We start from the raw sequence: 14,774 nt of genomic DNA, 5'->3' as shown, positions 1-14,774 counted from the left end.
CCATTAAACTTTTTGTGGTAATTCACAGAAGATGTTGTAGTGTTCTGTTGCAGAGTGTAGCAACTCTGATTAAACACCTAGCTAACCTTTGTCAATGAATACAGTCCGAGTAGTGTTGACCTTTTACTCTCAGAATCTTCATTTGACAAGCGGTGAAAACTGTAGTTGAAAAGAGATACAGAATAGTGTAAATGCCTTTGAGGTCTTTGAGGCATCACAGATGTTCTCTTTTAAAATAATAATAATAATAATAATAATAATAATAATAATAATGATGATGATGTGGATTGTTGTAGTAAAAAAAACAGAAAGGTTTTTGTTGTTTAATTGCTTATCTATTACTGTCTGTTGTAATATGAATGAATGGCCATGGGGGAAAAGCTGTAAAACTAATGAAAATACAGTTAAAGGTCAAAACTATGTAATTCTTCACTTGTTTCAAAACTGCCCATCTGAGTTTTTTGGAGTTGGAGTCTTTGCCGATTTTGTCCCCTGAGCCTTATGTTTGACACTCTTGGCCTAAAATATTTGCCCATAAAATCAATGTAAATGATGACATTGTGACATTGTCCTTTAATTGAAGGTTATGAATGAAATCAGTTTTCAGACACTTTATATGTTCAGTTTCTTTTCCGTTCCTCTTGACTTTATGCAAAAACGAATGACAGAAAAGACAAATATATAAATGTACATTTATTTGCATACAGACAGTAACAAGCGTGTTCCTCACTGAACAGGTAGACGAACATGCGATCCCGCAGCAACAGTCTGGAGGACGTAACCAAGGCCAAGCTGACGCAGCAGGCAGACACTCGCAAGAGATCTACAGAGCGAGATGAGCCCTCTGGAAGGGCAGAGCGTCGCGGTCGACACCGCGAGCCACCAGACGACACCGGCACCATTCAGAGGAACAACAAGACTCCCAAGAAGAGCACTAGCGCAGGAGGAAGTGGGTGCAGCAGCAGTGCCAGCGGCGCTGCCAAGGGTGGTCGAAGGGAGAAGGGCAGGGACCTTTCCCGTGATGACCTTGTCTTTCTTCTGAGTTTGCTTGAAGGAGAGCTACAGGTAACCCAAACAGTAGAGATGACTAGGGGAATGTGGATTTAGCCCAGACAACATATAACCATTAAAGCAGCAGGTAGGCCTGCAGACATAGCACCAGCCCCTGGCTTAGTGCGCTCTCAAGTTGGTCTGTGTTAACAGACAGCTGACAGCTGAGGCTACTTCCTGTTTCCTACACTAGAGCCGAGAATCGCCTGGCAGTAGGAATGGAAACTGATAAGAATTTCTATTGATTCCATTATCACTATCAGTTATTCATTTCATTCCTTATCGATTCTCATTGGCTCCATTTTGAGAGTCACCACCATTGCTAAGCAACAATAAAGAAATGACACTCATGACAGTGAATTGCATGCTGTGGGTCAAATGTTTTCCAGTCTGTTGAGGTATTTCCCCTCTTTGTTGTGATCAGTGTTGGAGTCATTACTCAAAAAAGTATTTTTTACAAATATAACACTGAACACTTTTCTTGAAAATAATACAGTACCTAACTTAATTACTCCTGGTAAAAAGTAATAAATCTGAGGCTACAACCCCACACACCAACACAAATCCCTAATGCAGACACACACGCGTCTCTAAGATCTTTCTCTTAGTAGAATACAAAGCTGGCTGCACAAAGCAAAGATGAAAACCAGCACAAAAAAGCAATCTCCACAGTGATTCGGCTTTAGAAATGTGAACAAGTAGAAAGGGCAGCTGCAGCCTGACTGCTCACCTGCTTGTTACCTGTTGAAGTTAAGAGTCTGGCTGTTTGGGCTCGATAGTCACTCAGCTTTCACTCTGGGTCCCTCACTGGCCTTCTATAGCTTGCATAGCTTCTGAAACTTACTCAGTGTTTTTCACCGCAGAGAAAAACCTTTTGTGGGTTTCTGGCATGTGAATCTATACAGGAAACAGTAATCCTGTAAATGGTGGTGTTTAGCCTTGGTCCGTTTCATTTCTTGTTAGATTTAATCAGTTTGGCTCATGTTAATGAGTGAAAAATGCTCAATATTTCTGTGATTTATCTGCCAATTTAGAGGAGGTGGGCAGGGATAGGGAGGTCTGGGCTTTTCTCTTTAGACTACTGTCCCTGTGATGTAGACACAAATAAATGACAGAAGGTGGATCTATGCACAAAAATAAAAAAATCCTAATATATTTGTCAATTTACTTCAACAGTGCTCCACAATGTTTCCATACAATCCATGGTAACTGCAGAACGTAGACTCTTGCTATCTTGCTGCTGCACATTAGCAGGAAAACAGTTTATTCCACTGCATATTAATCCTGCAATACAAAGTTCAAACCAGCCACATTCCTTTTCTTCCCTCACTGCAGGCCAGAGATGAGGTGATCACAGTGCTGAAGGCAGAGAAGATTGACTTGGCCCTGCTGGAGGCCAAATATGGTTTTGTCACACCACAGAAGGTCCTGCAAGCTCTGCAGAGAGACGCCATCCAGGGCAAGTGTGACATCTTCCAGGAAGACATCTATGAAAAACCCATGGCAGAGGTAACAAACAGTCACTCAAAATCTCTAATCTACTAATCCACTGTCCAAGCAATGCAGTACAGTCCAGACATGACAGATGTTTTTTATTTGCTCCCATCACAGCTGGATAAGCTAGTGGAGAAGCAGAGGGAGACGCACCGGCGGATGCTAGAGCAGCTGCTGATGGTGGAACAATCACACAAGCAGACCTTGTACAAGCTGGAAGATGAGAAGAGGAACCACGGGGAGTTCATAAAGAAGAGTGACGAGTTCACCAACCTGCTGGAGCAGGAGCGAGAGAGGTCAGTGCACGAACTACCAGGAGAAGTTGGGCAGTCAGTCAGAAAACTGGCAGTCCCACCAAAAATGGCAATCACAACTTGCTTCAGTATGGAAGTGTCTGACTGTGTTTATGCTGGTTTCCTTGGAGAAATCTGGTGACCTATAATCTGATAGCGAATACAGGAAATCTCACTCTGGGTTAAGGGAAAGGGCGTCAGTGTCACTCTATAATTTATAATGTCTGATTTAAAAGATTCTGGATGCCCTTCAACTGCATTACAGCAGATTTTTATTGCGCTATTCTCTTGTTGTGTTTAAAATGGAGTCCATGAGGAAACTTAAAGTCTTCAGCACAACTGATCTCATCTCAAGTGGCATCACTTTAGAACGCTTATCAGATTTTAGAAACCCAGAAGGCTTCCTGGAGCTTCATTTACATGGACAAAAGTAGTCAAGCTCTGGAGTTCTTCTTGACGTAGATGTTTATATGTGAAGTGATGTAAATCAAACTGTTGCAGGACAGCCATTCTAACCTGCACTTCATGTTTCATTGACCTCCAACAGGCAGCGACTCCAAACATGTGCATTGAAGCTAGAATTACAGCTGATGCTGATTTCTTTCTTAAACAATAGCTGCCATCTCCAATTGCTTCACTGTCGCGATGATATGAGTGTCTTTCTGAGTCAGTGTTGACTTTGGAGTGAAAGGTCCTCTTAACCTCCTAGGACCTGGACTCCACATATGTGGACATCATATTTTGGGTTGTCTAGACCAAAATACAAAATTCTTCTCTACAGGGGCCTGATATCCACTTACGAGGACATTATACTGCCACTATTGAAATTTAAAACAAACATCCTCATATGTGGATCTCATTTTTCTCAGAAACAAAAATCAGGTAAAAGAAAAAAAAAAAAATCAGGTAATTCTTTGTTTTTACATTCGTCAGGTTCCAATCAGCCCAAATAGCAAAGAGAAATTAAAAATGAATGCCATGAAAGAGTTCGGGTCTTAGGAGGTTAAACCATTTTAGCCAGCAGAGGGCAAGTACACGAGGAGTGATCAAATGGTAAATGGCCTGCATTTGTATAGCGCTTTTCTAGTCCATAGGACCCCAAAGCGCTTTACACTACATTCAGTCATTCACCCATTCACACACACGCGACAGCAAGCTACATTGTAGCCACAGCTGCCCTGGGGCGCACTGACAGAGGCGAGGCTGCCGGGCACAGGCGCTCTGACCACCACCAGTAGGCAAACATGGGGTTAGTATCTTGCCCAAGGATATTTAGCATGCAGCCAGGAGGCAGCCTGGGATCGAACCACCGACCTTCTGATTAGTGGCTGATTAGTGACCTGCTCTGCCACCTGAGCTACAGCCACCTGAGCTACAGCCACCCCTTGAATCTTTTCCCTTGAACTGATAATATGAGATATCGACGGACAGCCAGCCTCCTTCCAACTCAAGCCACTCAGTGTCACCAAATAAATGTAATAATAATAATTAATGTATTCATTAATAGTGTTAGCAATAAATCAGTGTTCTTTAGGAACAGGAGGAAGATCCCCTATAAAAAACAAAACATCCAATACTTTTGTTCCCATGACCTAGCCCAGGTCTTTTACTTTTACTATCACTTTTTATTGAACAACTTTGCAAAAACCTGGAACAAACCAAGAGTTGTTTCTGGAGTTAATCCAGTGACCAGGAATGGAAGGCAGGACAGATAATTTACATGTGCGCTTAAAAAGACAAATAAGCTTTACATTTACAGTTCTGCTTTATGGTAGCACTGTGGATATTTATGAAATGGGGGGGGAAACCACATCCCTGGAAAACTGTCATAAGGGCTAAGTCTGCATTTCGTTGCCAGTGAAGCTTTGAGGCAGCAGCTCAGCACGAGGGACACTGACTGTTGGTGCTGCCATTTCATGATGTGCTATGATGTAATTCTTTAAACTCTCCAAGATCAGCAGCAGTATATTACAACTGCTCAAATCTGAAGGTTTATACACACCTTTCTTAATACAGTGTCCTGTGCACTACAGCTTAGCACAAACCACAATCAGTTTTCCTCAGTGCATTGTTGATGCATCAGTCCACCAATTTAATTTGCTTTCAGAGTAACATATTCTAACATTACCTAGTTGGACCCAGTGTAGTGCAGGGATTTATAAAATCTAACAATGAATGCTATAACCACCACAAAGTTTACATTTTTGGTGTAGCTCTTCTAATGGCTTCAATAAAGCTGAAAAATCCCTATGCAGTAGATCATATCGCCACAATGCCAAGCTCAAGGCCTAAAAGGTGTAGCCTGTGTAGCCTAAGGTTACTTTGAGTGCAAAAATAATTCCTGACCGAGGTTGAGTGCGAATATGGGAAATTTTATTACACTAAAAGACTGCAGTAAGATGCTGGAAGCTTGTCATCTCGGACTGAGAGAAGCTGCTCGGCCACTGAAATTCATGCCACAAAACACCTGGTGCACATTTTTGATGCTTATGTTAATACCAGAGGAGGTTTAAAGTGCTGCAGCTGTTGAGTCAGCAGAGCATTGCTGTGGTTCCTTAAAACTTCTACTTTGCAATAATACCACTTGCAACTGATTGTGAAATATCTAGGAAGGAATAATGTTTAGAAATAAACTCAGAAATAAACTGTGGCATCCTATTACCAAACTCTGGAAGCTCTTTACAACCATGCATTCTTTCATTAATGTTTGTAAAGGCAGACTGCATGGCTAAGTGCGGATTTTATAACCCAGTGGCAATGGACTTGAAAACATCTGAATTTAAAATTAAAATGTGTGGCCCAATACTTTTGTCCATATGGTATTTGGTACTTTAAGCTAATTGTTATTTGTTATTGTATCTGTATTTCAGACATATACAGGAAAAAAACAATATATACACAAGTACACATACTTGCATTTACAAATACGAATATATATGTAAATACACACACGTATGTGCTCAGACAAAACAAAAATAAAATAAAATAAATGAAATAAAACAGAGTCTAAATGACATGAAATGACAATTATTAAGTCTGAAATGGTAATTGCTATCATCATCATGCTGTCTTGGTCATGACAATGTTAGCATTTAGCCCAACATCCCTGAATGTATATTTTTGAATATTGCAGAAGTCCTAACACTTCCAGTGGAGAAAAATATTGTAATATGAGATGAAGCTACGATGAATTATTTAGCAGTCATGTTCAGCACTGCAAGCCAAGACAGAGGCAGCTGGAGGTCTGAGGTGGAAACATGTCTGATTTCTTCTGTAAATGTCACATAGAGAGCAGTTACTGGGCCGCACTCTTTTTACTGCTTCCTCAGCAATATCACATATCATACACAAGCACAGTGTGTGCACTAACCTGGAAACTCACCTGCAACACACACACACAGGCAAAAAACACACACACACACTATCTCGGCAATTAATCTCACAAGGGAAACACAGCTGGACAGCGGCCCGTGACCTATTTGGGACAATCACATCATTGCACTTCAGCCATAGCAGAATGTTTGAGTTGGATCGAGAGGGCAGTGTGACGATGGTCTGGGCTTTGTCAAAAAGCATGTCAGGAAGGACAGGCTGCCATGAAAAACAGACCCCTGTCCAGGGTTGAGCTAATTACCTTGTGAGAAAAGGCAAAAGATTTATATGACTGAGAGAACAAAAAAAAAAGAAAAGAAAAGAAGAAAACTTACCCAAAAGCTCTGAAAAGTATCAGTCATAGTGCATGTTCAACAACATGCCAGAATACCATGGAAATAGTGGACAAGGGTCTATTTTTTTGATAATGAGCTTGCCAGTAGACTTTAGCATGAGCTCAAGTCTGTGTGTAAAGGCATTGAACATTTGCCACTGTCTTCTGGCCTCTGGATTGTGTATTAGCTGAGTATGTGTGTATCCAACATTATTAGGCAAACGTGTGTGTTCAGAGGTGTCCTCTTACCTCCCCTCCCTGTTTGTCCAGACAATCCTCACATGAGACATTATAGTTCTCAGTGTCGCCACTTGGATAATTATAAGTTATACTATATGGTAATGATGTAAGTGTGCTCTCTTGAGTGACTGTGGGTAGCTTTTCTGGTTCATAAATAAAAGGGCATATAGTTATCACAGCCAGCAGGAAAACCCAGTTGTACACTATGCTATGTATTTATTAACAGCTTCATTTGTACTTATTGAGTCTTGGCCAGCATTTCTATTGGTTATGATGATGCACTTGTCTCAAACAAACAAGACCTGCTGAGCTGCTAACATCCCTGTTTGAAAGGGAAGATAAAGGTTTCAGATGGGATTATGAGTGGCAAATAATGGAAAATGACTATGAAGATTCTGTATGGAAAGGGGTCATATTTCTTACCTTCTGGTTTTCATTTGGGTTAGTCCAAGTTCTACTGAACATGTCACATTTGAGCAGGTTTAGCAGCTAGACAGAGTGAACAATGGCACATGGAACAAGAAGTCTGGAATGTCACTTTCTTTATCTGCTATCTAATATCCCGACTACACCAGAAGCCCCGTAAAACTGGCTCTCATTCACAGAGGCCAAGTAAGCAGACTAGCTGGTGGGTTTTCAGAGTTAGTGCACAATGAATTCCTGGAACTCACTCTGCTAGTGTTGATCACTTTCCAACTATTAGATTTTTGGTTAAATGCTACAAAATCAGATTTAAAATAGTCAGCATTTTTGTACAATTTGATGTGATGAATCAATTTGTGAGCTCAGGCTTATGTGCTACACATCTGACATGGAGTTAACCAACGATCAAAGAATACAGCCAAAGTTGTCATTTGTGGAAGCTGTTACCTGCTGAGGGTTCAGTTACATGACCCCAAATCATATGTCAGTAACTTCTCCACCTTTTCGTATGTGTGCCTCTGTAAAGTCAAATGTCATTGCCTCAGTCAAACAAGCCTAGATAATGGTCTACAACCATATGGCAACCAGCAGTTGCAAGTGAAAAATTAGTATTCCTCTACCAGTTGGCAAACTGTCACTATCACTATCAAATTGATTGCTAAAGGCCCAGTCATGCAGGCCTTAAGACCAGTCAGTGACCCCTTGGCAACCACTGGTTTCTAGAATGTTCATTCCAATAGCAATCATGCAAACTGTGGGCAATCAACAGAATCTGCAATAGACCAAATCAGATTTCCCCAATTGCCCACAGTTTGAATGAACCGTACGACTTGTCTGCAAACACTCGTTAATTACTCTCTGAGTGGTAGTGAAAAGGTGGAAAAGAGTGCAATGAGGACCTGAAGCAACATTGCAGCGTTAACCTTCAAAGTAAAATTTGTGCCTTTTAAAACATGTTACTTGTAGCACTGAGGCACAACTTTTACTTTGAAAGCAACCGTTTACCGTTTTCGGTTTGCATCCTGCCTTTTCAAGTTTGAGTTTGCAGAGAAGTCTGTCTTCTATGCAATGTGAGAGCATACATACAAATTTTCCCTCGTGACCAGTGGTTGTATCACAAAGAATATAGTTGACAACGTATGAGTACGGCACACGAGTAAACCTCTACTGGCTGTGTAAAGAAGCAACAACAACAACAAAAAAGCTATGAGAAAAAGTGAAAGTAAGAAGGAAATCAAAGTGAAACTTAAGAAGGTTGTGAAATATCTCCTGATTTATATTTTTTTCCTATTTTTACCCTATGTCAATCTTAGCACAGACTTTCACAATCGTATGCGTCATATCTGCTATGCTTGCATGGATCATATCATTCATTAGGAACCAATGGTGACGTAATCATTGTTGAAGGACTCGATCGGTTTCTGGCAGCAGCTTCATAATAAATCTTTCATGTAAGTCTAGTGAATAAGGATCTCAGTGCTGATCACAAGGCAGACTTAACGAGATCTAGTGAGCATATTTTTCTGTTATATAACCATTCAGTCACCCTTTAAAGAGGCAGACATGTCATCACAACTGCCTCATGCAAGAAGAAAGGGAGAATCCCCCACGGAGCTTAAGCAAACACCATTTTAGTCCTTCTCCCATGCAAAACACAAAGTTTGCTCAGTGGTTTCTGCTAAACTCTGCGCTCCTTCCAAAATATTATTATAGAGGGCTTGAAATAATAAAAGAAACCCCAAAACTTTGACTTCTGAAAGGAAAAAGCCACTTATCGCTTGTTTAAGGAGAGCTGAAACAGCCGTCTATGTTTTAAGAGCGCCTGCTATGGCTTCAGCATGTACAGTATGAAAGACACCACATCACACCGGGCTTTAATTCCACTCTCGTTAATCCACTGTTATATGATGCATTTTAGCTGCATGTAATCATTTCCTTTAACTGGGTCCTGGAAAACTGCAAGTTGTGATTGCATCCTGGGGTAATGTGGAGCAGCGTTTGAAAGTGGACAAACCTTATTCCCCCCCATCTTTCACTAAATTCACTCAAAGTTCAGCCTGAATGTTTAGAAACTCCTCATCGCCCACGGCCATTTTTTAATTCTTTCACTCTTCATAGCAGGAGGCCTGCGATTGACCTCCTCCCTGCAACCTCTAAAGAGGATGTAAATCCGGGCAGGGGGTCGGGATGAACCCGGTTCCCCACCGATTAATTGTCAATTGAGCAGCCATACATGAATGATGACCTCATCGCGCGCTGAGCACTGCAGGAGCAGCAGGGGTGTGAGAGCAAGAGCGGCATCTTAACCTTTAACAGATGTTACTTTAAACATGACTTCAGCTCGCTGATACACACAAACACACACACACATCTATGCCTCAACAGGCCATTTGCTCACCTTTGTTCTTTTGCAGAAAACTACAGAGCAGGGAGGGAATTTTATTACCACGAGTATCTTCTAACTGATGTTAGTGTGACAGGTTCCAGCTTATGCTGTCATGCAAGAGTCAAACATCCAAATCAACCTGCTGTCTCTATCATTTAAAGTTTGCACAACTGTCGGTGACAGCAAATAAACCAATGAGACGAACTCAGAGAAACTCTGTGACGTAATGTCAGTGAAACACATAACAAGTATGGTTGTTTGAGATTATTTTATAGTCAAAAAAAGAATTAAAATAGCTTTTAGGTAGCAACTGTATAGTTTGTATTTTGTCTCGTTTTTTTGGATCATGTGAGTTTAATTGAAGAGGAAATAAAAGAAGCCAGAGAATCACAGATGACACAGTGAAAAAACAAAAATTAATAATGGATTGGATTTATATAGCGCTTTTCAAGGCACCCAAAGCACTTTACAATGCCACTATTCATTCACTCTCACATTCACACACTGGTGGAGGCAAGCTACGGTTGTAGCCACAGCTGCCCTGGGGCAGACTGACAGAATCATATCGGGCCATCGGCCCCTCTGGCCAACACCAGTAGGTGGTAGGGTAAAGTGTCTTGCCCAAGGACACAACGACCAGGACAGAGAGCCCGGGGATCGACAGATGTGCTTCCTAACCCCCTGAGCCACGGTCACCCCATTAAGAAACACAATAAAGTATATCTCTGACTAAAAACTCACAAAAGCAGACATTGTGACAAATTCTAGATACTTTTACTAGTTTATGCATTGAATTACACAGACTAGGATCACAGTCTATTACAGCAAGTAATTTTCCCAAAGAGCCTCATGAGAAACTAGGGCTGTTGTGGAGGGCTCAACCAAAAAGTTGAACTCAAACTGCTCAATGTGAATTTTATCTCTTCACTGGCTCCCTATTAAATCCAGAATTTAATTTAAAATCCTTCTCTTCACATACAAGGTCTTGAATAATCAGTCCCCATTTATTTTAAACACCTCATACTACTGCATCACCCAATCTAGAGCACTTCGCTCTCAGACTCCGGGCTTACATGTGGTTCCTGGGATATTTAAAAGTAGAATGGGAGGCAGAGCCTTCAGCTTTCTGGCCCCTCTTCTCCCAGTTTGGATTCGGGAGACAGACACTATCTCTACTTTTAAGGTTAGGCTTTGATAAAGCTTGTAGTTAGGACTGGATCAAGTGATCACGTTGCTGGGGGGTTTCCCATGATGCACTGAGCATTTCTTTAATCACTGTGTTTATACACCACTCTGCCTTTAATTATTAGTTATTATTCATCTCTGGCTGTCTTCCACAGTGTCTTTTGTCCTGTCTTCCTCCTCTCATTCCCAACCAGTGGCAGCCTTCCTGAGCCTGGTTCTGCTGGAGATCTTCCTGTTAAAAGGGAGTTTTTCTTCCCACTGTCGCCAAGTGCTTGATCACTGGGGGTCGTTTGGTTTCTTGCTATTACTGTAGGGTCTTTATAAAACTGAATTGAAGTTACAATTGGGTCCTACCTGTGGCCCTTTAGAAAAATTAATTGCCCACCCCTGTCATATTAGAAAGGCTCACTTTAAGGGGCATTTTCAGAGGATTAATGATATCTTACATCAAATAGAAAGCATTGTTTTAAAATTCATTTTTTGCTTTTATTCTTGTTCTTTCTTAATACCTTTATAATTTTATGCCTTTAAATCTTTTAAGAAAAGCAAACTTTTTGGTCAAACTTAAAATCGCCTCTTCGAGGCCATTTCAAGTGGCCATAAATACAGCTCATGTTGGCTGAAAGTAGAGCACACAAATGCCAAATATTTATTTGTGGTATTTTAGAGACAGAAATCGTGCTAACTGAATAGATGTTTGCAGCTGCTGTCATTCTATTACAGCACAAGTTGATGATTAACACTAATAAAACGGGTGCACTTTCCAATAAAAGTCCTTCAGTTGTAACTGCATTTTACAAGTTCTCGAAAAATGCCTCAAGACCTTTATAGGAACGAACAAGGTGGTGTGACAGGAAATAGCCTGCAGATAATTTGAAACAACACCTTGTTGATGTCATTCACTGGCACAGTGGGTTATTATCAGCGTTATAGTATATATATAAAGTACAGTAGCTCCAAACATAACACCACATAACCTTCATCCACCTCTTAACAGTTTGCAGGGCTTACGATACATTCATGCCATTTGGTTGACTTAACAGTAGCGGTGGTGACATCACTCCCGTGGATCAAATTGAGAACATTCTTCAGCGATTTCTTCATCATTGCTGAGATGTTATTATCCAGTCCTGCCCTGTTTTTTGAAACCGAACAGACGAGTTTTGGATTTTTTACGATCTGGGATCTTTGGTTATTAATGATGGTCCTGCCTCTGCAAGTTCACCTTAGAGGCAGGCTGTGAACTCTGCAGTTTTATGCAAATAAAAGAGCGTTTTTGCACGAATGACGGGGTGTTTTAGGAAGTTGTCGAGCAGCTGCCGCGCCATATGAACGCATATTCCCGTGGGTGCGAAGGATCCGTCTTCACCTATGCATCGTTAAGATATTATCAGTGCTCCTGAAACTGTTGGCTCATTCATCAACTGTACCTGACACGTGATGCCTAAACTTTTTGCAAAGGCTGTTATTTCTGTTATTTCCTCCCAAAAATGCTTCAGCCTTGCGCATTTCATACATTCCTGTACCAAGCAAAGTTCAAGCTTTTGGTATGAAGGTTGAGAAATTGAGAAATGTGATCTGAAAGGTTAGAAACTGTCTGGTTAGTTTTAAACTGTGCAATATTTAACTTTAATCAAATGTTAGCTTGGGAAAATACACATCTCAGTAATGAACAGCTGAAGCCAAACAGTTCCCTCTATGAGAAGGAAAGCTCTTCTTCATGCTGACTAGTGCATGTACAACACATTCAGTGCCACCTTCTACATGAAGCCGGTTATATTACAGATTTTTGTAAAACACTTGCTTGATTTGCACATTCAGCATCACAAAGACTTTATGAAATTTGTTTTGGTTTAGTTAGACATCAGGAATTAAATCCAGACAGAGGAGAAGACAGACAAGCCAACAATGTGATAGCAGTTCATATCTTTATGGCTCAGTCACTAAAATGTACGGTGATGTCGTCTTTTCTCAAAAACTTGTAGTCTGTTCAGTTTAAAAGCCATTAAAAGATGTTTTCAGCGGCAGACAGTAAAAGACAAGTAGGCTTATACATTTTCTTAAGTAATGTATTTAAATGCATATTCAGAGATGTTACATGTGTTAGCTCTGCTTCATGGATGGAAGTTTGTTTATGGATAAAAAAAACATTATCGTAGAGACCGAAAGGTTGCTGCCTGTTGCCAGGTAAAATTGGTGGGTACTACCCCAAAACCTCCTTGTGATTGCAATAGTTGCTAGAAGATTGCCACAGTCATCCATAGTTTGCATGGGAGGCATAATGTGCCTTCCAACATGTGTGAAACACTGCACCTTTTACTTATGTAGCCAAAGGCACAGTTTTACTACCATTTGGCAAGCAGTTGGCAAGTGCTTGCAGACAAGTCGGCATCTTCCTGGAAAGTGCTGCAACTGCAGCACTCTGCAGCTGACCACAGCAATTGCAAGCAGGTTTTCTGTGCAGAACCTCTTACTTCTGTGTGAACGATTTCACACAGCAACTGCCAGCAGCCACCTAACAACACCTATTTTTTGCCCAGGGGGGCCACCAACTGGTCTCTAGGCCCGTGTGACCGAGGTCTTAGGCCTGTTTGATACACTTCGCAATCTAACACACAAGTCATAAAAAATCACGAACACACTCAAGGACATACTGTTGAAGACAGTCAGCACAGTAGGAAAATAAAACATTCGATTAGACACGATGGATGATTGAGAAATAGAAATATGATGAGATTAGATGAGTCCCTTCTGCGTTTGCTGTCTTGCTCTTTGTTTGTGTGTCTTGATGCTCGTCACTGTATTGTTCCCACATTGTAGGAAAAACTGAGTGGCTACTGACCTAATTCGTGCTGGTCAGCCAACACTCCCTTCCCTGCTTTAGCCAGATAACAACCAAATGGCTTCACAGTCTTCTTGACCTCAGCCTCATTTATCTGAATGTACTGTAACAAGGTTGATGGGATTAAGACAAGCCCATTCATTCATTAACCTTTAAAGCTTTTGGATTTCATCAACTTTATCTATTAATATTAACAGAAGTACTTTCTAAGGAGTGTTTCCTTATGGATAATTATGTTTTGTTTTAAAGGAGTGATGACTTAATCTAATTAAGTCCAGTGACTGACCCGGCATTTCACTAACGGATTTGTGTTTGTTTTTTCTAATTTATTTTCTGTGAAAAAAAGTGAATATATGAAATCTGCATGATTAGATTTCTGGTTTTTGAGAAAAAATATTTAAAACTCATGTTCAGAAATGAGAATTAATACATTATAGGTCATGAGTATATCACAACTGGAAGGTGTGCCTTGGAGCATAATACTTTCTTGTGTCACAGCTCCATGAACACAGCAAATTTTGAGCAACAAATCACCCTTTGTTTTTGTTTTATTAGGGAGTCATCAAAGACAAAAATATGGAGGTAATCTTTAAAAAAAAACAGAGACAAGACACTAACAGATGCATGGTTTAATCCACATGCTTGCCATCTCTGTACTGCAGATGTGCAGGTACGAGTGCTTCACAAGGTGCTGGGAGACAGAAGCCAAAGACACAGCTCACATGAAGCGTACTTTCATGTGCCATGAAATGCGTGTGTCAAAATATTGCTCCGTTACATCTGTGCGCTGGGTAGTAATTAGGGCCAAGTGATTCGTCACTGCATGGCGTAATGTGATTACATCTCTCTGACAGAATGTAGCTATTAGACCTCACCAACCACAAGGACTCGGGGCCTTGCAGCTTGTACTTTTCCAGCCTTTTTTAGACTTGTTATAAAAGAGGAATCCAGCTTAAAATAGCGCTTATGCGTTGTGTTCTATTTCTGTAGCAGTGCAGGTAATGGATTTGAGTGTTTCAATGTGGCAATTCTCCTAAAACATTACATTTCTGCTATAAAAACTCAGCGCTAATGTTTTGCAGTAAAAGAGGCACATTTTCTTAATTTGTCTTTTTAATTCTGTAGCAGATGTGGGATGTTTTTAGCGCGGCAAAA

The 14,774-nt window shown here is 40.7% G+C and overlaps 1 protein-coding gene across 1 annotated transcript in view; it reads left to right on the top strand.

Annotated features, from left to right (window-relative positions):
- The window catches only part of filip1l (filamin A interacting protein 1-like), a 104,818-nt gene that overhangs the window by 42,520 nt on the left and 47,524 nt on the right, over window positions 1–14,774 (top strand). Inside the window, exons 2-4 of the mRNA XM_085347675.1 lie at window positions 738–1,065; window positions 2,386–2,559; window positions 2,662–2,840. Of these exons, the coding sequence (XP_085203801.1) occupies window positions 748–1,065; window positions 2,386–2,559; window positions 2,662–2,840 (671 nt within the window). The 5' untranslated portion in view covers window positions 738–747. The remainder of the gene's footprint in view (window positions 1–737; window positions 1,066–2,385; window positions 2,560–2,661; window positions 2,841–14,774) is intronic.

The sequence above is a fragment of the Diplotaxodon limnothrissa genome, linkage group LG23 (genome assembly GCF_057381915.1).
Source record: "Diplotaxodon limnothrissa isolate DT_005_m linkage group LG23, D_limnothrissa_male_GT1.1, whole genome shotgun sequence".
Classification (NCBI taxonomy): Eukaryota; Metazoa; Chordata; class Actinopteri; order Cichliformes; family Cichlidae; genus Diplotaxodon; species Diplotaxodon limnothrissa.
The sequence above is the reverse complement of the archived record's forward strand: the minus strand, read 5'-3'. Positions and strand labels throughout refer to the sequence as shown.